The 26,146-nt window shown below is 38.3% G+C and overlaps 1 protein-coding gene across 1 annotated transcript in view; it reads left to right on the forward strand.

The window, feature by feature from the left end:
- Window positions 1–26,146, forward strand: part of dph6 (diphthamine biosynthesis 6) — an 84,678-nt gene that overhangs the window by 47,290 nt on the left and 11,242 nt on the right. Inside the window, exon 13 of the mRNA XM_084742408.1 lies at window positions 21,196–21,444. Coding sequence (XP_084598534.1) covers window positions 21,196–21,444 — 249 coding nt within the window. The remainder of the gene's footprint in view (window positions 1–21,195; window positions 21,445–26,146) is intronic.

A 26,146-nucleotide genomic window follows, 5' to 3' on the forward strand; every position in this document is an offset into this window, starting at 1 on the left:
ATCTGTCAGTTTGTTTGTGTTATTGACTGATTTCGGTGTTTTAAAAGGATAGTTTGGATTCACAATAAGACAGACAAATTAATTGATCAAAGCAGCAGTTGATCAGCACCTCCTGTCATCTGTGAGGCAAAATTAAACTTTTGTAAAAGTTTTACAAACTAATAATGTTTTATTAAGATAATCTTTACATATACTTGAATCTTTGAGTTTTGGACCCCTCCCCCCAAAAAATGATTCAACCACCTAAATAACAACAAATTACAGCTCACTGTGAACAATTTTTGAAATATAAATTTTTGGGGTTTCTAAAACTCAAAGATTTTAAGTTTATCTAAAGAAGAAAAGTAAACTATGTCAACAGAAAGTTATAGATTTGCAAAACTTTGTAAAATCTATTTCAAAACTTGAGTGACTGATTCACTCAATAATCAAGTGAAAGCAGCTGCCTTGAAATGAAATGGGTTTTCTCAAGTTTTACTTTACAGTGTACAACCCTGCATAAAAGAGTCCGAACTAGCCCTTTAATGGAGGAAATTTGTTGGTGTTAATCTGACAAACCATTTGAATGTGCTGTAGTCAAACATGGCTCTGAACCAACCAGTGTCCAGCTCTGTATTCTTTCTTTTGACAAGTGTCCAGTGGCTTGAAAGACAGCACATGGCTGCTGACAGAACAGAGCACCGTGGCCCTGCAGGATTTGACTACAGTGGGCCTCCACAGTGAAGGCTGGTACTGGTGGTGTAGGTAGAGAGGAGCGACATTAGGGATTGGCATGTGATGGATGCTGGACCTTCAAACTCCATCCATCTCTTCATCTATCTGCCTGACTTGTCATGTCTCTCAGCTTCAGCTCTCGGGAACGGCGAGCTGACTGAATGTCGACTTGGCCTGACGAGCTGACAGATTCAGATCAGACTTGATTTAAGGAATTAGTTAACCTTTATGATGTCAAAGCTGGGGGCCTCTCGGTGTATTGTATGTTAATGTATGATATGCCGGTAGTTTGGGTAAAAGCCGCAAGCTATAAAGACAAAAACAGTGATTTAATTTATGCTTTGTTTTTACATCGTTTCGTACCTGATTGACATGTGTTTCGAGGTTGCATTCACCATAATATGCATTACTTGCAGTGTAATATATCATTTGTCAGTGCGGTAGTAACAAAGTTCTTGCCACTAATTGTTTTGTTTTGCTGTCTCTTTTTTATCAGAGATCTAATGCAAATTTCGCTGTCATTTGTTTCAGACATAATTTGCATAATCCAATTAAGATATAAGACATTTCACTCTTTTATTACATCAATCAATTCATTAAAAAACAAAAGATGCTCTCAGACGTCCAGTTTTTGTTGCAAAATATCAAAACAAATTCTCTCATTACAACAAAAGCCAAGTAATGGCATGCTTTTAAAAGAAATTAAAGTTATTACTGCTTTTTTCTGTCAGTTGTTTCTTAGAAGGAGCTTTTAAACAATTTTGTTGCATTAACGTAACAGCGGGATAAAAAGACCATGGGACTGTTTCTGTTTCTTTAGCCGGCATTGTTCCACGTTTTTAAACAGAAATCCATTTGTACTAATAACAGACGATTAGGCTCATGAGTTGCCAGATGGAAAAATTGACCTATCATTTACTGAAGTCAGAGTTAACAACAGGAGTCTCAAACTGCAGGATTTCTTCCACACGTACTTATACTCTCAGAAATAAAAGTGATAACTAGAACCATAAAAGGTTCTTTGGGTTGTCCCCACTGGAGAACCCTTTTTGGTTCCTGGTAGAACCTTTTATATAAAGATCCTACTTGGAACCTCTTCAGAAAGTTCTACCTAGAAGCCAACAGAAAGGGTTATACCTAGAACCATCAGGTTAAGGTTTCACCCAGAATCCCCAATGAGAGGCTCAACAAAAAACCTTTCTATGGTGTAATGGTTCCACCCAGAACCATCTCTGGGGATTCTATCCAGAGCCGTTTCCAGAACCCACCTAAGAGCTTCTACCAAGAACCTTTTTATTCCAAGGGTTTTATCTAGAACCCACCAAGGGATTTCTACTGGGAACCTTTTTATATTCCAATAGACAACAATCTTACAAAGAACCCTTGAGCAAGCAAATGGTTCTGTGTATAACCTTAGTCCTTCCTTTTGGAACCCTTATTTTTAAAAGTGTAGATTAATGCTGCCTGTTCCATCACATTCCCTTTGGAGACACATTTACTGAGGCAAACACAATAGCCAAAACAGGTCTGAATAGAAAGACTATCAGCTGAGTGGCTGTTAAACATCTCCTCTTTCCTGTTAAGGTAAGTGGCTCACCCCTGGGATATTTGCCGGGAAATTATACTCACTGATCAGATTCTGCGGGGTGTGTTTTGGGAGCTGACTGCGCTAGCCTCAGGTTGCTGCTGAACACTAACCCCTTACCTCATTCCCATAATTGTGAGTGACAGTCAATATTGTGGAAGGCCGTCTCACAACAAGCCCGCGACAGGATTTGCATTGGATTTTCAAAATTGTCAAAGTGGACTGTGAGGCATCGGGAGGGAAGTGGATCTGACGCTGCCAATTAGCGTCAAAAGGGAGGAGTGTACTGTGGCGGGTGGTAGAATTTGAATAGTCTTCGCACCGGAGTCCTAATGTCTAAAAACAATGAGCTGAACTTAGTCTGACCCTCCTGATGAAAAGTTCAGAGGTCGGGCTGAGTCACAGTGAGGTTGGGCCACACATGTAGGGCCAGAAGGAGGCTGCAAGAATGACTCAAACAAGAACATAGGTAGTCGTTTCCTTTGATTTCTGGAAGCCTTGATTTGATTTTGTTTATGTCACCCAACAAAGTAGTATATATAATATACTATTAACAGTGATGGAAAGTACATTTACTCAAGTACTGTACTTAAGTACAGTTGTGAGGTACGTGCACTTTTGAGTATTTCGTTGTATTGCTGTTAATGATTAATTATTGGTCAATCAGTTGTATTAATCGATAATCTAATTAGTCTAGAAATGGCAGTTTTTGCACCTCATTTGACATTGTTTTGTCTGGTAGAAGCATTTTGTGAATGAGGAAGCTTAAACTTGGACTTAAAATGAGAAAAAAAAACTTTAAAAATAAAGATGAATGAAATGTTAGAATTTTCCACTATCAGTTAAGGAAAATTCTCAAGATTTGCAGCCCCATATCCACTTTATGATACTTTATACATCCACTACGCTACATTTCAAAGGGAGATATTGGACTTTCTACTCCAGTTATCTGACAGCTTTAGTAACTAGTTACTTTTAAGATGAAAATATTACACAGTGCAAAATATGACAGTCTTTTAAAATACATCAACACATTGTTAAAGATTAAACCAGTGGTTTTCTTTTTTAGCTTCATGTGTCTTACACAAAGCAGTGTTTAGTTTAAATAAATGTTCAAATGATCCAATATCTCACCAAAATTCAAAGATTAGAGAAAAAGTTCAAAACATGAAAATAGATTTGTGCATAAGAACTTTTGTTTTTCCTTCTTTCCTCTTCCATTAGACTTCTTATCAACCCTATTTTATAGGGCCTATAAAACTGGATATAGAGTAGTTCAAAGTAGCTCCACCCCCAGCAGCAACAACAATAACATGCTGCTTACACACTGATGCTGCAGTATTAATAATCCATGTCATATTTATAATATATCAGTCAAAGAGGCCAAACTGCACCGTTTACTTTGTCATAGTCAAAGTGTTATTGTTATATACACTATTAAAAATAAGATTCCCCGTACAATGAAATTCTTCCTTTGTCTTCCACTCTGAATGCCGTTAAACAATGAAACACAAGTATGAAAACTGAAGAAAATATAAAAATGCAAGAAGAGATTAAGAGAATTAGAGGAACACTGTATAATCCTAATATACAGTATTAAATATACAATATACAGTAGTTTTCTGCTAGGCTAATACTTATGTGCTTGTACTGAAGTAGCATTGTCACTTGGAGTATTTTTACATTGCTGTATTGATACTTTTACTTAAATAAAGAGTCTGAATACTTTCTCCACCACTGATTATTAAAGATTACTTTAAAGCTACTACAAGGACCTTTTATTTTACAGTAATATTTTGTTGATTTTAGGTCATATATAGGCAGCAGTATTAAACTGAGACTGTTTCATAACCCATTAAAACTCCTTGTAGTACGTTTGAAGACTTTTTAAGATAATTGACAGAAGAAAGTGACAGTAAAGATGAGATGGAGATGAAATGTGACAAAGATCCCCAGATTAAGTTGAACATACTGTACTTTGTGGTTATGTGGTTTGCATGTGAGATTGCTGCGGCATAAGAGCACCCCAAAAAATATATGCTTTAGCCCATATCATTCTCCATCTCTGTTTTAAAAGAAACTTACAGATGTGTCACAGTGATTTCCATTAGAAATGTAGCAGCAGAACAAATAGCACATGATGTGTTTGTGAAGATAGCAGCCCTGCTTTATGGTGAACAATCAGAGCGCTGACAGCTAAATATGAGCTAGTGTGGCGAGTGAGAAGGCAAAGAAAAAAATTAGTGATGAATTGCAGAAATTAAGCTAAGTGCTTTAGTTTTATGGTTTGTTGTTTTCACCCAGAATGTTTCACTACTGTAAAAGAGCCAACATGCACAATTCAGCAGCCCCCCTCCCCTCTCTCCCATTACATCAAACATCCCCCCACCTCTCCAAACTTCCTTTAGCCTACATCTAGAGAATACATCTACCTCAATTACCACAGAGGAGTAATTAGCCCAAAAACAGTGTGTGTGCGTGCATCTGCGTTCGGGGAGGTATTCATGCAGCACGAACAGATTAATTAGGACATTTAACTTCATTTCTAATATAACAAAATTAATCCCATAAAATATGAGGGATCTCGGAGGAGGTGCCTGTCAGCATCTGACGCCTCTCCCCTGTTTGCCATAATCTATTAAAACCTTGCTTTTATCTCACCTCTCCCCCTGTCATACTTTATGGATTTTTTCATAAACACGGCCCATACTTCATAAATGTCTCAATTTTCTAGTCTATTAACATTACTTCAAAAGCGCTTGATAAAAGAGGAGGGCATGCGTGAAATAATGCACCAATAATACGAAGCGCTGGAGGCTAGAACAGTAGGGGCGGCTCTCTCGCATGCACACTCAGACAATGCAAGGGATGTTATCAACTTTAATAAAAGAACAAATGATCACTTTCACCCAAGGAGGAGGAGGGGAGATGAGGAAGGGAGGCCGGTTGTCGAGTAATTGAGTCGATGAAAAATGAGGTCTTGAAGGCTCAGCGGTTGTGAGATTGAAGGCTACTCAAAAGTACAGCGCTCTTCAGTACGTGTACACTCTTACAAATAGGGGTTCCAAGAGGGATCTTCCTGTACAGCTGAGGTTCTACCCAGAACCATTTGCTTCTGAGGAGCCATTTTTTAAGAAAGGGATTAACAAGGGTTCTTTGTAAGACTAGGGGTTCCATTAAGAATCTTCTTCATCCAAAGAACCCTTTTTGGAAGAAAGACTTTGTCAAGCATTTTTGAAATCCTCTTGAAAACTCTTTTGTCTAGGGATCTTTGTACCACACTCTAAAAGAGATCTTGGTAGAACCTCCGAAGGGCTTCAGATAAAATCCTTGGAATGTGAAAGGGTTCTCATTAGAACCTCCTGAGTGGGTTCTAGAGACAAGCTTTGAAATGTGAAAGAGTTATTGTTAGAACCCCCTGGGTGTGTTCTAGACTATGTCTTGGAATATAAAAGTGCTCTCGGTAGAACCCCCTGGGTAAGTTTTAGATAGAAAAGAAAAGATTTCTGATTCTGTTCCTGTCTGGATCCTAAAACCCTTGGAACAGAAAAGGGTACTCAGCAGAATCTCCTGGGTGCATTCTAGACAAAATCTTGAAACGTAAAAGTGTTCACGTTAGAACCCCCTGGACGCGTTCCAAATTAAACCCTTGAAATATAAAAGGTTTCTGGGTAGAACCCCCTGGGTGGGTTCTAGATGGAACAATTAGAAAATAAAAGGGTCCTCGGTAGGACTCTTTGAAGGTGGAAAGAGTCTGGATAGATCTCCCGGTGAGGTCTCTGGGTAGAATCATTATACCATAGAAGAGTTCTTTGTTAGAACCTTTCAGTGGGAGTTTCTGGTATAACACCTTAATTTAGTTTTTAGGTAGAACTCGTTGCTTCTCGTTAGCCCCTTCATTTGCTCCTTGTTGCAGTGGAGGATGTTAACACGGATTTGTTTTTTTCTTTTCATTTCACTCAAGGCACACGAAGCAGAACAGGCTGCTTGTTTCCTCTCCTGAATGCCTGGATTGTGTGCAATGAGTTGAACCTTTTGTCTGGAGAGAGTCAGAGAGTCTTTGACTGACAGTCGGGCTTCACCTCACAGCCTTTTCCCCAGCGAGCATCGATTCAGTTCCTGTCTCTGCACATCACCCGAGTCTGTCTCTGTAGGCTTTACTCATCCTACCCCAAACACCGGGGTCAACTGTCTTCACTTGAACTGGACACACACGCAACACACTGATCAAACCCAGTAAGACCTTACCGCAGTGGCATGTCAGGCTGTATGCCCTGAGGCCAGGTCTTACAAAGACACACACACACACACACACGGGCATACACCTGTGTGCTCTTTGTGATGGGCTCTGGCTGTATGACAAGGTAAACTGGTTTGGTCATTACAATGAATCAGAGGTGACTCACTGTAACACACTCATGACTGACAACACAGCACTCAAACAGCATTTGGTGACATGCAAATAGACAAAGATGTATGCAAAGACAAACAAAATGGGCAAGTGAGCGCACACACATTATCTCAAACCATCTGTACCTAAACATTTATTGACAAATGTTTGCTCGTGTGCAGGTCTGTGTACCCACAACATTTATGCATACTTGTTAACACTATCTTGTATGTAAAAATGGGACTTCTTTTCTCCTTCCTCAAGTACAGCTACACATATCTACGCTGACTAGAGATGCAACAATTAGTCAATTAGTCAATCAAAATAAAATTAATTGCCAACTATTTTGATAATCTACCCATCGTTTCAATAATTTTTCAAGAAAAATGTCAAACGTTTGCTGGTTCCAGTTTCTTAAGTGGAAGGATTTGCTGCTTTTCTTTGTCACTCATGACAGTAAGTAGTCTGTGAGTTTTGGACTGTTGGCTTGACAAAACAAACAATTTAAAGATGTCACTTTGGTCTAGAGGAGCACAGAAACATTATTATTTGTATCTGTGTCTGTTCAGTCAACAAAATTATCTGTCTCCTTATCTGTATTTGGGTAGAAGACCGGACATGGCCGTGTTTTATACCATAAATTACATTAAATCTGGCAAATATTGTTTTTTCTAACCCAATTTTCATTGGTAAAGCAATTACTGTGCCTTCAAAGCATTAAGGTGATTTAAAAAGTTTAAATTCTAAGCTAAGTTTTATGAATTGAACCCAGCTAATCCCAGTGCTGATCAGAAACTGATAAAAAAAAGTTTTAATTATGAAAATAACTGGCAAATTAATCGATAATGAAAATAATAATTAGTTGCAGCCCTAGTGTTGATATATGGTCATAGTTCTGTACTCAGACACTGTTTAGGTTACAGCATGTGGGTTAATTACTTGCGCCTCCAATTCCAAGATTTATCCCAATACTCAAAATCTTTGCGTTCACAACGTTACAGTTCCACAGACATCCTGATTCCATCACTACTTTTAGTTAGTACTCGTTAGCTAGCTATCCATATGTCAGGGTGAAGGCTGAAGTGTGGGCTTAATAAGCCTTCTACTACTGCTAATGCGATCCTTACGGAAGAACCAAAAACACAAAAGGCAGGCTATAAAAAAATTAAACTGCAACAAAAGGAGTGAATGGAATCAGCAGTTTAAGTAGCTGGAGTCTGACATATAAGGATGTAATGTACTGCAGTTTACATTTGTGCCACCAAAAATGTATGTGGCCACCAAATTTAAGGCTTGGTGGCCTGTGGGGCCAGTGCTGAAATATATTAACATCTATCCCTGACATGTATGTGAGTGGTCAAATCAGACCACCTTTTCAATCTGATGAGGGGGCAGGTTTATGGGAAGTGGTAGACGGCAGGGGAGGTAATTATGTTCCTCCCAACCCCATCCCACACGTGGTGCTGCTGCTGCAGCACCACGTGGGAACAGGCTGGTATCAGCTTGTACCAGGCGAGGACAGGGGAAGGACTGGATCTGTCAGAGTGCATCGACTCTCAGGCGGCCACGTACGCCGGCGCTGTGCCTCTGCCCCGGCCCCTGCCACACTCCCACTCATTAATGGGCCCGGCCCTGACAACTGATCCTAATTGCCTTTGAACAGCTCTTCATGTATTATTGGTGCCTGACTGCCTTGGTTCATGTCAACAAGCCATGGGAAGCAGGGACAGGGTAGCCACAGCCATCATCCTCCTTTCTCTTTTACATACGGAATGATGTGGAGATAGACATACATGTTAAATATACTGTATAAACATTTTATATGTACATGGACACATAGGTGGAAATAGACCATTTTACCATCCTTAACCACCTTGGAAGCCTCAAGATACCAGCACCTGACTGATATTGGATTTTTGGGACCAATATGACAGATATTAGATATTAACACAAAGATATATGGAGACAGTATATTTTACAGTTTAACAGTAAAGCTGATTGTCCTATATTATGTCAGGGCCCTGAAATACTAAACTTTCACCAATATTTTTAACAGTTATATGTATACTATATAAATACTGTAGTATAAATAAAATATAAATGAAAACAACAGAAATAGAGCAAAATATATGTATATATTTAACTCACTTCTCAACCTTTTATAATTTCTGATATTAACACCATCTAAAATCAGGTCTACTTTGTGTCACTGCATCTGAGGGAACGTTAGGTAGCTTACATGCTCATCTCTACCTGATGATTGTCAGCGTAATATTAAATCATTACTGGTCACTGAAATCATGCATTTTAATTGGACATTTTTATTTATTTTTGTCAGGCTAGTATTTTTAGCAACTAATTTGCCCAACTAGACAAGTGGTAAAAAAACAAAAAAAAAAGATTATCGAAAAATTTATTGTTAAAAGTACAGAAAATGCTGCTACAGAAAAGGCGATTTCCTGCCTTTCTCTGCTTAGCATCATATTAAGCTGAATATCTGGTTAGGGTCTGACAAAACAAGAAATGTAACTTTGGACTTTGAGAGACTGGGATGGACATTTTTCACTATTTTTTGACATTTCATGAACATTGCAGCCCCCACTTCAACATAACAGTTAACTTTTTAGTCTTTGTTGTTGTTTGATAACCAGTAATAAATAAGCCAATTTGTACAGGCGCAAGTAAAGATTGACTTCTGGCAAGTAGATTCCTGTCCCACTTGCCCAACTGGGCAGGTGAAAGAAAATGTTAACATTAAACCCTGCAAATAGAAATAAAAATAACTAGTTCTGTAAATTATCTTTATTTTAATCTAACCATGTGGCAGTACCGCTGCCTCCGGAGCCCACTCGATGGCGCTGTGAGATCCACCAGTGGGCTATAAAGCTAACAAATAACTACAATCTGCATTATGTTCTGTTAAATCATTTCGGATGGCCGATATCACCGTGAAAGGACAAAATCAGGCCAACAGTATCAACCAACCAGTATATCCATCAGACTCTAAAAGAGACACAAGAGTAGTCTTGTGTCACCTTTGCAGATTTGCACATTACTTGACTGCATTCTGTGTAAAACCTTATTATGTAATTCTATATTAGAACATTTGATATAATGTAGTTGAATTTAATCAGGTATGATTGTTTTTGATAACTGGTCGAATCTGTTTGCTTTTTTAATTTGAGAGAATCACATGCTACATGAGTGTGTGTATGTGTGTGTGTATGTGTGTGTGCTTGTTTGCTTCTCACTTTGTCACTGCTGATGAGCAGCAGAGGGGCGAATGGTTCAGAGACATCAAGAAGGCATCTGAAAAGCGTCATGTAAAGATCCCACCACCGCCGATATCTGCCAAGACACTCGCGCTATTACAATCGCAATCACAAACACTCAGTCAAAACACATCATTATTTGTAGTCCCATGTGTGAATTATTACCCCATATCCAACTATTTACTTCCCATTTTACCCTTCTATTTGAATAGCAGGGAAAGAGGAGAGGTGGGGTGGTGGCGTGGCTTTTTATTTGTGGAATGAAATAACTGAATACCAAATGCATAGATAAAAAGCATAGCGGCGTGTCCTGTCCACTCCCATCACTGTCTGAGAGAGGAGAGATGTATGACCATCCCATTACTATGGTAACTAGCCACTATATTCAGAGCTGCCCGGGTGTGTTTCTTCCCCCTGCAGTGACGAGAGGGCATAGCTGACAGGCCTTACACACACACACACACACACACACACACAGACAGATAAGGAGTGTCTGGAAGATGCTCCTTGTGAAATATACACATGTGTTGCAAATACAGACAGAACAATACAGGGGCCAGTTCCCAGTCATACTAATGTGGCGACATACAGAAACTAATAGGGAACAGTGTCAGGGAGAAATGTAACCTGCTACCTTTTCAACATTTTACTCATGGCCAAATTATTTTATCCAAAACAAGTGACTAGAGCTGGGCAGTGTATCCATATTATATCCATGTTGTGATATGGGTGCAGATACTGTCTTGAATGTTGAATGTTGTTATATGGCAGAAGTGTTGTCTTTTCCTGGTTTTAAAGGCTGCATTGCAGTAAAGTGTTATAATTTTCTGAACTCACAAGACAGTTTTATTCAAAAATCTCATTGTGTTGATATTTTGTGAAAGCACCAATAGTCATCTCTGCAGTGTTTCAGTAATATCTAGAAATATCAAGGTATTTAGACAAACATATTTTGATTTTATTTGATTTGGTCCATATTACCCAGCCCTACTTTATATGCTGTTGTGTATTTTAACAGCAATACATCGTATCCTATGAGAGTATCTCAGTTTTAGAATTCATGGTATTTTATTTTAGAGAAAATGTGTAGGGCTGCAGCTAATGATTATTTTCATTGTCCATTGAATTCAATTGTTTGGTCTATAAAATGTCATGAAATGGTGAAAAATGACAATCATTGTCTCCCAAAGCCTGCGATGGTGTTCTCAAATGTCTGTTTTTTTCCTCAACCCAAAGATATTCAGTTTACTGTCATAGAGGTGTAAATAAACCAGAAAATATTCATATTTAAGAAACAGGAATCACAGATTTTTCTTAAAAACATAATCAGACCAATTAATAGATTATCAGATTAGACGGTGATTAAGTTAATAATTGATTCATAATCGGTACAGCTCTGAAAATGTGTATCGAGTAGAGATTAAGCAGCCTGAAGTTTGGAGTTTTCTCAGGGAACTTTTCATATAAAGCAGGTCTAGACTGTACTCCTTATAAACCAAATTGTTCCCACCAAGAGCAAGTGCTGAGGCAACTGTAGCAAGGAAAAACATTCTTTTAGCAGGTGGAAACCTCAAGTGTATCCAGGCTTTTTAGTGATAGTGGCTTAGTGTAAAAAATATTGAGATATTATTCATAAGCCATATCACCCGTCCCTGTGATAGAAATAGAATCATTTGATGAATCTATCGGAATTTCTTCGATTAAATTTAATTAATTGAATTAAACTTAAGAAAATAGGTGCATGAAAAACTGCATTATGCTTTCATATTTTTATGTATAGCTAACAGCCAAACAGAACTGTCCAGCATTTTATTAATAGTGTTTTGTTAGCACAGAATAAATGTGATAACAAAGAGGAACCATGATTGATATGTTCCCAACAAACACTAATTGTTACCAACCCAGACTGTTAAAGATGGCTTGTTATTGCAGCAGATTCACCTACTGATTGCTCCTAGCACTGTACTGTAGTTTGTTTATTTTAGGAAACATGCTGTTATACATGATTTCTATAATTATAATGCTCTGCCATGTTTCTGTCTGCAGTTCTATAAGATGCACACGCCTCCGGTTAGAAGTGATTATTACATCCACATGCAACAGTGTGCAAGCATTTTATCTTCATTTATTAGACATTTTTTTTAGCAGTGCTACAGATGACTCAGAAAAGAGTTAGCATTTACATTCCATTTACTTTTGGCCACTCGCTTCATCATAAATTTCCCATGGAGCAATTCTTCTGAGTAGTAACTTTTAACCTGGGTCGTTCATTTTTCAAATGCCATTGTCATCAAAGCACGCTTTACTGAGGTAAAAACTGCTGCTGCAGATGAATAATATACAGTCTCCTGTTTTTTTCTGCGGACATATCAGCATGTTCACTTTTAATATATATTTATTATTGATATTATGGATTTATTATGTAAGGGGATGTCAGGCCCCGCGAGTCTAAGTAATGTAATGAAGTAGAGATGCTCAGGGTAAGAGTTCAATATAATATAGAGTACACAATATTTTCCACATGTCGAAATTTATTGAGTTGAATTTGATGCCCTGACACAAATGTGAATATTTGCTCTATTTTTCAGTAGAGATTCAGGACAGTTTCAGCACATAGTATTTTATCAGTGAGAACACTGTTATCACTGGTGTACACTTACAGTAAAATAACCTTTCAAAGTAAATATAAACGTATGTTTCTTATTTTTAAAATCATTCTTTTTAGATTTTAGTTTTATTTTATTTCATTTTTTTACTATTCATCTTTTTATAGACACCTTTTGGCTACACTGAATTTTCAGTAGTTAACAATAAAAATAAAGACGGAGCAACACTTAGTGCTGATATTGTAATGAAAACCCAAACAATTTTAGCATTTTTCCTTCATCCATATTCACTGTCGGAATTTGCAGCTTATTTATGCAAACATTTTGACTTTGCTTAAGAAAAAAAGGAAAAAGAAGAAAATCCAAGACGACTTCGAGGCTGTCTAGCCAGCCTGTCCATGGACTGAGTGGACTTTGTATGTACAGCATTGTTGATGCTCCAGCTGCCTTTTTAGTGCAGCCATACTGCCATCTGTTGAGACGACAAGGGACTGCATCTCTGTTTGCTCTCCTCTGCATTTTCTGCACCGTCTTGTTCACTCTGTCTTTCATGTTTTGTTTGTCTGTGATTCATCTTGTACTTGTGAACTTCATGTTGTGTCCATTACAAGCAACAGGGTAGCACCAGGGCAGGGAGAACGGGGTCTGTCTGTGTATGTCTAACTGGATGCTTTGGATGTGGACGCTGAGGACTTTCCTCTCTGGACCAGCAGCTTCGTGTTGCTGGGTCGCAGGCTGATTTGTTTTTGACATTCGCACGGTCTCATGCAGAACAGACATTTCACACTGTGGTCGTATCCTTCATACCGCACACACTTGCACGCACAAACAGACTTACTGAACTTCATGTTGACATGATTCTTTTGTGCCCAGGTTAAGTTAGTGCTCCCATTACCAGCCAGACTGAGAGATGCAGCTTCAAAAAGAGGAAAAATATGAAAAGACAGAAGAGACGAGGTGGTCACAGCTGGGAAGGGAGAAAGAACGGGGGTTGAGGGTTGCAGTTTCAGCATCATTCAATCAGACAACATGCCCCTCAGCTGAAACAGCGAGACCCTCCCCGATTCTCTCGAATTAGGGAGATTAGCGGGAAAGCGCATAATGCAGGATGATGGAATTTGTCATAATTTGCATTGTCCTGGAAAGATTCGGTTTGATAGAGCGATGCATGGAGGGGCTTGTCATGTCCCACGGGCAGGTCATAGAGGAAGCTTGGCAGAAATGATTTTTGCGATATGTGCATCAGTCGTAAAAGCCTCACAACCAATTTGTCAAAAAATGTGAGGTCGGGACAGTTGAAGGCAGCAGGGCATTTTGCCTAACGCAATGAAAAACCGTGCCCTTCTATCACTCTTCATCCACAGCCCAGCTCTGGTGTGGCACAATACTCCACAGCGTCAGACAATTTGTTGTTATATTTAATCTTATTTCCTCATTTGAACATCATTATTGAAAGAGTAAATTTAGACATAAACAAAACATAACAAATTTTATCAAAAAAGAGTGTTATTTTCTTGTAAAAGTGTTTTTTTTTTTTTTTATGATGGTGGGAAGATTTATTTATTTGTTTATTCATGCCCGGTGGCATTCAGATGCGTCTCCCTGAGCATCCAGCAGTCAGGCTCCCCTGACCTTGCTTATAGTACTGAGCGGCAGCAGCTCCTGACCACCATAAAGTTGACCAGAACTGACATGACAGTGTTACTCTTCCACACGGTTCAATGTCTATGCAGTGGGCATGTTGAGGGCAGACATCCAGGCACAACAGAAAAATACACATAAGCTCGGAGAAGGTGGGGGTTGGGGAAAGGCCAGTGTCCCCGACTCAGACTGACCACACGTTGTCTCAACAATGGCTCATTATAGTTGTGTAATTTTGAGAATTCTTCTAAATTTGTTGCCATCAAAACCTTGTGTTTTGAGCATATGCTGATGGTTTGTTTTCTGAATAAATGTGCAGTTTTAGACCTGAGAGAATGCATTCAGAGATGCCCTATACTTGCCTTTCTTTGTGCACTTCATACGGCTATTTATGTCGCCGTTTAAGTAACACTGATTTTGTGTGACAGTTGAGCATACAGGGGTTAGGCTCAAACTGGAGCACAAACAGGAAGCAAAAAAATAGAGATAGTGGAAAAAAAAGAGGAGGGAATAAAAAAGGCAAATATCTCCCTCCCCCTTCCCATGAAGCCTTAAATGAGAAGCCTAACATGGGGAGAAATTCTGTGGAGGGAAGAACGGTTGTGGTTCTCCTGAAAGGTTTGTATTTGTAGAAATGAGGTGTCAGAAGAGGCAGGATTTCCTCAGGGCGCAGCACAACATGAGCCCATCTCTTATCATTTCCCACTCCCAGACGTGATCTGCTTTGAATGCACTAATGCTGAAAGAGCCCCACAGACTTGAAGCCAGTTCAAGATGAAATCACAGCACACATCCCTGACAAACTGCCATCCACCACACAAGGATTAAACAGTCGTTGCATATCAAATCCCCGCCAAAAAAGCAGAAATAATATATGCACTTAAATACATTCAACAAAACTTCAACCTCAGTTTTTTGATCCGCACATTTTGAACTATTTTGAGCTATTTGCCAACCCTAAAATATTCAAGAAAAGAAGAAAATTACTAAAGCGAAGACAGAAATTTGGAAATTTGTCACATTTATTAAGAATGTTCCATACGGGATTAAAAGTGATCCAAAGAGTGTCCCATTTACAGTAAATATACCAAATTTAGTTTTGAATGGAACATACCAAGCAGCCTTGGTTTGAATCTGGCCCTAGTGCTTCTCACACAACATGTTTCTATAACATTTTGTCTATATTCATTATAAACTATTGGCAAGCTGCAACAATTAATCAATTAATTGGCTATTAAATTAATCGGCAACTATTGATAATAGCTTTTTTAGTAATTTTTTAACTAAAAAGCATCCAAATTCTCAGATATCAGCTCCTCTGTCTTCTATCTGTCTATCTTCTATGTGTCTTTTATGACACTGATTGACATTTTTCACCATTTTCTGACATTTTCAACCAAAGAACAAATAAATTAATTTTGTCTTGCAATAAATAAAGTTTAAAAAAACAAACAAACATTAGTGTCACCACTAAGCTATTAAATAAACTCAGAAAACTTAAAAAAAAAATATTTAAAAAGTTTAAACTATGAGTTGGAAAGCCTTTCCCTGGCGCTCTGAAAATGAACTCATTTACCCATACTCTATGATGAGGCTGTAAACAACATTCAAAGATGTAGTAACATCACTATGAACAGACATATAACAAATATTAATTACATTTTGCATTTGATTGCCCACCCTGTAGCTTCTACTGTACTGCCATTACCCTTTTAGCTTGGTTACATGTGTCCTTGCATGAGGGAAAAGTTACACCATATTAATCTAACCTATTTTACACATTTTGTATTATCATTTTCCTGGTTAAATTATGCATGAGGTCTCAATGGGGAGAAATGTGACCATTAGCATATCTGATAGGAGCCGTGGAGCAGTTTTCCACCTCTCTCTGTCCTTGGAACCAGGCAGAAAAACCTGACTGTTCGTCAATACCAGGTCATTTTATCCAGGCCAGCCCAGTTCATCCATACCATTCCAAAGCTCCGCTAATGACACTCGGAGACGTCTTCAACACGATGGGGGCCCAGAGGGCTCCAACACCAATGTGAATATAGTCTAGCACTGTCTGGTCATCTCTGGAAGCCCTCTGACAAAAACTGCAATTAGAAACACCTCAGACACACCAGCCTGAAACGAGACACCGCCAGGCGCTTCCTGAGTACATTTACATGTATGTTACTGTCTGCAGCTCGCAGGGGTGGAGGGAGACAGAGAATGTCTTGGGGGATGGTGACCTTTTGACATGTCATTTGGTTTATTAGAAAAGTGATAGTGTTGTAACCATGAAATAAAGGTTGGTAAAGCATGAGCAAAAATACAGCCAAGCAGGAAAGAGTGTGTTGAGATTGCTTTAGTTGTTGGAAGTTATTGGAAGCTTGTTTGGTTGATCCTTCAGTATCGTCGCGATTGTGTCTCTACTAGGGCTGCAACTAACAATTATTTTCATAGTCAATAATCTGTTGATTGTTTTCTCAGTTAATTGATTAGTTGTTTAGTCAATATAAATGTCAGAATGTTGTGAAGATTGTCAATAAGTGTTTCCCGAAGCCCAGGATGACGTCCTTAAATTCCTTGAAAAGATATTCATTTATTGTCATACAGGAGTAACCAGAAAATATTCACATATAAGAAGCTAGAATCTGAGAATTTTCATTATTTTTCCTTTAAAAAACATTTCCTTGAAATTTCTTTTCCTTAAAAAAGCCAAATGAATGACTGATCAAAATACGTAGTGAATAATAATTGATTTGTGATCAAATTAATCATTGCAGCTCTAGTTTCTACACTGTAACCTACATAGTAATAAAATTCTCAGAAAGAGATATTGTGATATTGTTTGTAGTTCTTATGTTTAAATTAGGGCTGTCACAGTTTCAGATTTTTCACTACACGATTATCATGGGCAAAAGAATTCATGATAATGATATTATTGCAATATTTTAAGGTAATTAAAAAAAATAATAATGCTATCAGTCAAATTCATCTTAAAATTTGTTTTAAGTGGCAAATGAAATATTGATAAATGGGTCTAGTTTATGGGTTCTTGATGTGAAAACATTTGCTGCTTCAATGCATTAAATGTATGCATCAGTCTTAAATGCTGCTTTGATATTTATTGTGATATGAATTTTGTCCAAATTGCCCACCTATAGGTGTAGGTTTTCTCTGATGGACAAGCTGCTCTAATAAAAAAAAAATGTTAATTTGTGTTCCCAAAGGCAGTGTTAAAACATGAAATTTCTACAAAAAAAATTGGGACAGCAACTATATTTTGACACGTCTAGTTTCAATCAGTTCCGTTTGCCAATCAAGGTTCGTTGTGAAATATCAAAAACAAAGATAAAAACAAACATTTGACCAGTCGACTAAATGGGACAAAAATGGGTTTACTTTTTAATCATTTTTACTTCTTTAGTAAACACCATCAAATACTGAAAATTATATATCGCTCTAATACTTTTTGTGACATTGATTTTGTCAAAATTGCCCTCCCATTACATCTGATTGAAAAATGTATCCAAGATGTGATAAAAAATTTATTAATTTTGGCCCTTACAGGCGTTTACTAAAACCTGAAATTTCTGAAAAGTTATGACAGCAACTATCAGATATAATTAAAGCACAGGAGAACAGCAATAAACCAAGAAGAACGTGGAGTATTGATTCACTGGCCCTTTTCTCTGTGGGCCATTTAGACTGCTAAGGCTAGCATTTGAAAAATACTTACCTTGTTATAGAAAGTTTAATGTCATATGCAATTGTTTGACCCTTATGAATATTAAAGGATCCCATCTCTGTCCTATTAAAAATGCATGTGGCATTGTGGTTGTTGATCACGTTTAGAACGCCCATGCAAATTGGACTGTCTTCGCTGTCAAGGCCTAAGATGAATAATGTAGTTGTGTTGTATATTCAGGGACACACCATTGACAGTCAATTAACAAGTTTGATTGGTGTGTGAACTCATTCTTTTGAACTGTTAATTTTATGTAAATAGTATTCGCTCTCCCCTTCTCTCCGCCGTGTCTCCCCCCCATCCAGGTTCACCACAGATAGATGTGCCCCCACCACCACAAAACCCCCAAATCCCCAATTCCACCTCCCACTAAGAGTAACCAGAGTGGGATCCTTAATAATTGATCATCACACACCTGCTTGGTAGAAGCTATGGGAGTCTGCCTTTAACAGTGAAGGGGCCCCATGCTAGCCCCTTTTGATATTCAAATTGACAAATGGTAACCAGCCTTTATGAATTCAAAATGGAGCAAGCTCTTTTCATGAGGACCAGCTTGTTAAGAAATTCTGGCCACCCGTCCAACCTGATGGAGCCCTTCTTTGTCGGAGTGGATATGATGGCATTTGATGGCTCATAAATGGAATGCCAATGACAATTTGTTGTTGATGTGTGGGAATCCAGCTTTTATGTGAGGCAGACATAGTAACACGGACGCTCGGGCAGATTGTGCTCACAGGTAAATGATCCGGTGATTGATCCAACTGGTTGAAAGCAACGAGGGCCTTATCTCCTCCCCTTTCTTCCCCCTCACTCACTCACTCGCTCGCTCGCGCCCATCTTCTCTCCATCTCTTGTCTCCCGCACTGTCCCAGTAATTTGGAGCAGCAGAGATGGAAGCTGAGGATTCATCAAAGTTGACAAGTGAACCCAGGAGCCGGGGATCATGGCAAACCCATCTGATTATGGAAATGGCTGTGACCGTGTCTGCCCTCTAGCTAAATAGTTGTGTGGCTAGCATCTTGTTCTGCTTGTGTCTCATAAAAAGACATACATTTCAGCAAGAGGAAAATATTCTGTTTTCAGTTTTCTATCTTTGAACAAGTTGTGTCATGGCTGTGTAGGCTTTATCAAACTGAGTCAAGTAAATAAAACAAAGGGCTTTACTTTTGGGGCTGTATTAGAGAAACCTGTCTTTACTTAAGTCTTAAGCTAAGATAAGAAGAGGCTAAGATAGAATTTTCCCATCATGCATTACAGAACCAAAACTTAACTAGCATTAGGAAAAGTTAGGCACTACTACAGGTGGAAAAGTGAAAGTTAGGACAGCTCAACAGATATCCTAAAGTTAGGAGTTTATTTCAGATTTTGGTTAGGTTAGGATGTTTGATGAATAATCATTTCCTATCTTCATTTAGGATAGGAACATTGACTTATAGGAACTGCTCATCAGTTATTATATTTTTCTAGGATCAGGTCCTAACCATAATTGCCATGGTTCCTAAACAGTTAAGATAGGACGTGCAAGTTAGGAAGTTTCTGTAATACGGCCCCTGGTCAATGCTAACCCTGTTAATCTCGCTGTGTCTTTGCTAATCAGTAAAGGACCTTGTCTCGGGCCATGTTTCAATTGATTCAGGCCTTCCTGATCCTCCCCGGAGACCTGCATGTGCTCTGAGGTCCCTGCAAAGGCCAGCAATTATCAACATGTCACCAACAGCTATTTGCATTGACCAACAGCTAGTGTCCTGCACTAATGTCATACAACCTCAAACATCAGTGAACTGCAGCGTCTCTAAAGACCCGACCTCCTTAATGCTACTCCTCATCCCCACTCATCTCTCTGCATTAAACAGATGGATTTTTTTTTTCAGGTTTCATTATACGAAGACGCTTAATTCTAACGGAGGTATTTAGCAAAGAATTGAGCTTATTATCACATGGGTAATTGTGCTTATAAATAACACTGGTGCCACAGAGATACATTGGCAGGCTTCTCACAGAATACCTGCTTGTGAAATTAGAACTGTTGGTGATAAGATGTCGAAAAATGGCAGAGGTGGAACTTGTTAATTAATGCAGCGCTGCTCAAACATACACTTATAATTAATGTTAATTTGATTATAGCACCTCACTGATGAATATTGTGCTTTTTTTTTTTTAGAAAACTAATTTTTAAGTTTGATTACTTTGTTTTCTGTTTTTTTACCAAGAGTTTTGCAGTTTGCTGAAATTATCCAGTCTTAACAGTACATTGTACAGTGTGCGTTCCTTTTGTTCAGTCATTTTGATTACTACCAAACCTACCCTCCTGGAACAGTTCTCTACAAGGCTGTAGTGAAGTATCAAATATTGATTAGTCGACAGATGTAAGGCTTTAGCCTGTGTATTTTTGTGACTGTGTGACAAATATCACAATATTTTTCACCAAACACCTTGATATCAGTATTGTGACAATATTGCAGGGATGATTATTGTTGCTTTTACATAATATTAACCCAATGAGATTTTTAGAAATACTCATCAGTAATTTGCATATAAAGACTGAAAGTGGGTGAAGGCAAATAATAGAACAGCAAGAACAGTCTGGTGAGTTCAGAAAATTATATCACTTTATTGAAATGGAGTCTTTAAAACCAGGAAAACACTTTACACCATATAGTAATAATAAAAATCTTGAAGGATCTGTAGTCTCATCATGACTATCTTGAATATCTCAAAATCTACAGGATGGATTGGCTCAACATTCATGTGATACAGGAGTTCATGTTCCCAGCAACCAAAATAAAACTCACCAAAATTGTTTTGGTTAGTCTTAACACTGTTCCAGCAATCACAGAATTTTGATTTGCACAAAATACGTCTTTAATTCACTAAGTTAAATGTGAAAATATTCTGGTTCTACTGGCTGTTTTCCTCCCACTCATCCTCTGGCTCAGTGGGTCTGTACTGCACTGCTGAATTGGAGGCTGTTGCTTATTCTTCAGAGGCAGAACATTTTATTACCAAAATAGAATCACAAAAATAACCCGGTGATCTGCTCAGCCAGTCACTGATATCCAGTTGCCCAGTGCCTTCTGTCACCATTTCATTGTGAGCATGTTAGCATCCTGACATTTGCATTTATCTCAAAGCAGAACAGTGTAAAAGAACAGCCTCAACAAGCTGCTAGTTTTGCTGTAGACTCTATCTTGCAGGTTTTGCCATAATAAAGCCCACATTCTTCTGTTTTTCTTGTATGCTCTTTTCTCCAGGTTGATCAGTCGGTTTTCTGTGCCGGCCAAATCGCTTTGGTCCCCTGCACCATGCAGCTGGCAAAGGCTGGCACCAGGACGCAGGCCCGTTTGTCTTTCAGCTATGTGAAGAAGGTTCTGGAGGCAGTGATCGGCGGCCTGACGCTAACTCATGTTGTCCAGGCCCACTGCTACGCCACGAGACACCAAGACATCCCCATCATCAGGGCCGTGTGGGAGAGCATGCTGAGGGCCACAGAGGAAGAGGAGGTCAGAGATTTTTGTTTGTGAAATATATACCAGTGGTTAAGAAGAAGAGCAATGACTGGCTGTTTTATTATAGATGCAGAGGAAATATTGATCATACTTATAATACGATCCTACTCCCACATAGAATGAACACATATTTAATGGATTAAAAGACAGTGGGATCCATGTGTCCATGAATAAGTAAAAAAAGAGAAACTTGATATGATATCCAAGTTTTTCAGAGAGGCCTTTCAGAATTGTATTTTATAGTTGTGAAATAAGGGAAAGTTCCTCACCCCTCTCTGCCCCCTTGAGACCCAAGCCGCTGCGACTGATATTTACCAGTGAGTGCACTCATGAAAAGTTGATGATGTGGGAAACGCTGGTGTCTTTGATAATGTGGAGCTTGGCACAGAAGCAGATGTCTTCCTCAGAGCTTCCCTAATCCTTTGCCCCCACACACCATTTTGGAGCTCCGTTCAACTCTCAGAGCAGCTTATCCCCCCCACTCCACCCCTCTTTCCTGCCACCTCCCTCCATCCCTCCCTCCATTGCGCCGCTCCGGCTTACAACCCCTGCTCCATACGTCTAATAGGGGCACGAGTCTCCCCTGGCAGCCCTTCTCCTCCCACAGTAATCTGTCTAGCCATGGGAATAGGGCCTAAGGGAGAGAGGCAGGCGCCCACCTCCAACATGTGGCTCTGCTGAGTTGTGAACGGTGTTAAAGACGAGAGAGAGGATGTCAACTTTGTGTCAGTTCTACAAAAATATAGCAGTATGTACAGTTTAAGGCCAGCAGTCATATTCTTTAGACTTTTAAATAATATTTTCTGAATTTAAACTAATGTATTTAGTGTAATAAATCATAAGATGACTGGGATATGTCATCAGAGATGTCTATGGCTTCTACTCATTATATGGACTACAATACTGATGTTTGGATGCACAATTGTTACATCTTGCTCCTGTAAATACATATATGATGGTTTTTTTTATCTCAGTCAGGAGCTGGTGTCTGTTTGTGAATTTGTGTGACATATTGTATCTCACAGTGGAATAGAAATCTTGAAAGCGTTGAGAGTGTACCATCAATTAAGCATGCAGATCGGGTCGTTCAGATAACAAGGCTAGCTGAGGGCAAAGCTTTGGGACCGGCTCCGTGTCAGAGGTCACTGAAGATGGACAACATTGTCCATCTGTTGTGCGTCCATGCGGCGTGTCAGAACAATCAAAAAATATTCATTTAGCTGACCTGTGATTGCCACCAAGAGACCATGTTTCATTTTCAGCTGATTCCCAGGTTAAGCAGCTGTGATTGACAGCTCCAGCTGTAAACAGGTGAGTTCTCCCCCTTAAGAACAGAGCTGGCTTAGTTGGTGGGTTACTGACCTGGCCTCGTGCTCTTTCTTTGCCTGTGAAGCAGATCATCTAAGTGTGACTTCCCAGCTTGGTCGTCACATGTTCCCCTGTCTTCCACTTCAAATGCGGATGTATAAGTGTAGCAGAGGACAGGGAGAGCGGCTGTGGTGGTAAGGGGGCTACTGTTTAATCCCAAACTTGGGGTAATGCTCTCTCCCTTGGGTGAAGATTATACAAAGCACCGGTGCTCATTTGAACTGATTGTAATTAGAAAGTTTAACTCAAACACTAGGTCAAACACTGATAACATAACTCCCACAGAGAGAAAGAACTCTGCCAGATGACATAAAAAAAGCTTTATTTTATAGGTTTCATGAGGTGATGTCTTCAAACATACAGGGAATTCAAATTTACATAATTGTACTAACTGTATACAGTTAAAAATTTATTTTTTACCACCCCTTTCAAAGCAGAAGCTATAAAATAAAGTATTTTACAGAATGAGGTAAAAAGAAAGAAGATAAAAGGAGAAAATAAGACTGATAACATAATATGTTAATACAGTGACACATACCAATCACAGACTGTATAAATGAAGTAGACGTAGCCATTGTGACATCATCCATTGGCTTGTTTTAGAGCCAGAAATGATCATATTTTGACGAGTGGGTGGAGCTGGGAAGGAGCGGGCATGGAAAGTCTATGATTTATTAGTTGATCAATTGATTAGTCGATTGAAAGAGGTATTGGTGTTAGTTGCCAACTATTTTGATAATAGATTAATTGTTTCAGTCATTTTTTGAGCAAAAATGTCAAACATTTGCTGATTCTAGCTTCTTAAATGTAAAAAAATATGCTGTTTTTCTTTGTCATATGTGAGAGTAAATGAAGAGTCAAAAGAAGAAAACTGATTATGTCACTTTGGGCATGAGGAAATTTACCATTTTTCAAAATTCTTTTAACATTTTATTGACTAAGTTATTATTATTAATTAATTATGAAAATAATCTGCAGATTTATCAATCAGGGAAATTATTGTTAGTTGCAGCCCTAGTCAATGTTTAATACAGGTTACTTGTCCAACAGGGACAAACGCAAAGTTATCATCTAACACTAGAGCTAGCTAGCTAGCTTTGTTAGCAAGGTGCATTTGTAAATGTTAACATGTTAACTGTGATATTGTTTGGGATGCTCATTTTGCAAATAGCAGGCTTAAAACAACTGGAAAAATGAGGAGTCAACTGCTTAGACTCTAAGCAGTTGACTTCCTGTACAATCAGACTTCATTTTGCAACCAGTGACGTCTCCCCCTGTTGGCCATTAGGAAGAATGCAGGTTTATTGCTCTTCCACATTGGCTTAATTAGCTTAATCAGACCCAGAGGCTACGTCGACTTCTTTTATACAGTCAAAATACAAAAATACAAAAAATCAGTTGATGCCAGGCAATAATGTGATGTCATATTTTGTTGAACAACAATCTGTTATGTGCAATCAGACGTGCTTAATGAATTTGTTTTTGGCATTCTGATTAGTTTAATTGAATTAAAAACTCTACTCTAGTAAATTTAATATTAAGAATGAATATAAAATGGGAAAGTTATACCCAATATTTCTCTTTAAGAACTTAAATGCATCATCTTGCATTTTATTTATTCAGTTAGTCATTTTGTATAAGTTGCATTATTATATATAGGTATTGGAGATTTAAGCAATTAAATTGTCACTTGTTCATATCCCTTCTTTTTCCCATAATGCATCTGTTCTTTATAAAGCATCCAGATTAAAATGAGCACGTGTAATATGTAATTAAGGTATGGATGTCAATTGAATTCCAGTTGTTAAATGTTGCATTATGTAGCCTCACAGTTTTATATATAAAGAAATAAATGGTATACTTTTCAGTGTATTTTCAGACAGCAGACCTGTGAAGTGAAATGATGGAGACACCAGTGTCTAACGTCTGTGAAGCCACAGGCCCATGTTGTTGTTGTGCGTTGATAATTTCTCTAATCAGGTGGATGAAGAAGCTTGCAGGGTTAATTGGGAGCATACTGGAGTCGCTACAAGTGTGAAATTGTATTTACGGTGCATTAAACCACAATGAGCCTGTTTGTCTGTGTGTGTGTGCAGAGGTTTTGATGAGCAGGGAGATTTTGATGTGATAAGTCAATAAATGTTAAACAGACATCCTTTTGTGTTGCAATAACAGGTTCTGAAAACGTGCTGAAAATAAAAATTAATTATTAAGCAGGTTTGAATGTTTTTTTGTTATTAAGGCTAAAAATTAGGATTGTGATGATGCAAAAAACGTACAGTACAATAAATACCACAATAAAAAGTCAACAATATGATATTTAACAGGATTTTAAAAAAAAATAAGAAAAACGACAACTTGAAAAACAGCGTATTAAATAATATATCTTTTGAGTACAGATTTTATTTGTTTGTATAAAATTAGTTTTTCCTTTTAACTTAAAGTGCTTCTGCTGTCCTTTTTAATAAAATAAAATAGAAGTAGCCAGCCATGTGCAAAAAATTGGCATGAACTGTCTCTGGCAATGAATGTTCAATTATGTATGTACAATTGCAAAACAAAAAGCAACGCAGCAGTCAGTAGAAACGCACACATTCTTTACTCACGTAAAAGTAATAATACTGATTGAACTTTTTTACTCAAGTAAAAGTGAAAAAGTACAGGCTCTGAAATGTGCTCAGAATATAAAAGTGAGTCATCCTATGAAGAACATTTTTACCGGCTGTTTCTGTGCAAAGCTAGCTAAACCTCACCTATTTTCCACAGTTGAGTATTTGTACTTGGTTACTTCCCCTTCTCCGGCAGAAGTCCTCGTATAAAATAAAATTATTTACCAACTAATATCACTGTATATATTTTCACAATCTGGTACAGAATTAAGACATTTTTAATTATCAATATCGCAATATTCAATATATCATTACACCCCTACTAAAAATGCTAATATTTCCACATGCACCATTCATAAACACAAGTTATTATGGAAATTTGGAATAGATTTTTAAAGCAATTATTAGTTTTGTTGAAATTTTGATAAATGATTCATAGTGCTGAATTTGCATTTTGGAGAGTTTCTTCCCTGCATACCACAGTTAATCCTATTTACATTATTCCTTTTCTGCTTACTTGGGACTTTTGAAGAAACTCTGGACTCCGGCATGGTTTTATAATGGCCTCATACCCTTAAACCTGTCCTCACCCCACTGACATGGCCCTGTGTGTTTCATTTCCACAAACTGTCTGATGAGCTTCGGAGCAGACGCTTAAGAAAAAACAGTGAATGAGGAAGTGAATGGGGAGGGATATTATAGCGGACTGACAGCACTAC

This window comes from Lutjanus erythropterus, chromosome 18 (assembly GCF_056507025.1).
Source record: "Lutjanus erythropterus isolate fLutEry1 chromosome 18, fLutEry1.hap2, whole genome shotgun sequence".
NCBI classification, from domain to species: domain Eukaryota; kingdom Metazoa; phylum Chordata; class Actinopteri; order Lutjaniformes; family Lutjanidae; genus Lutjanus; species Lutjanus erythropterus.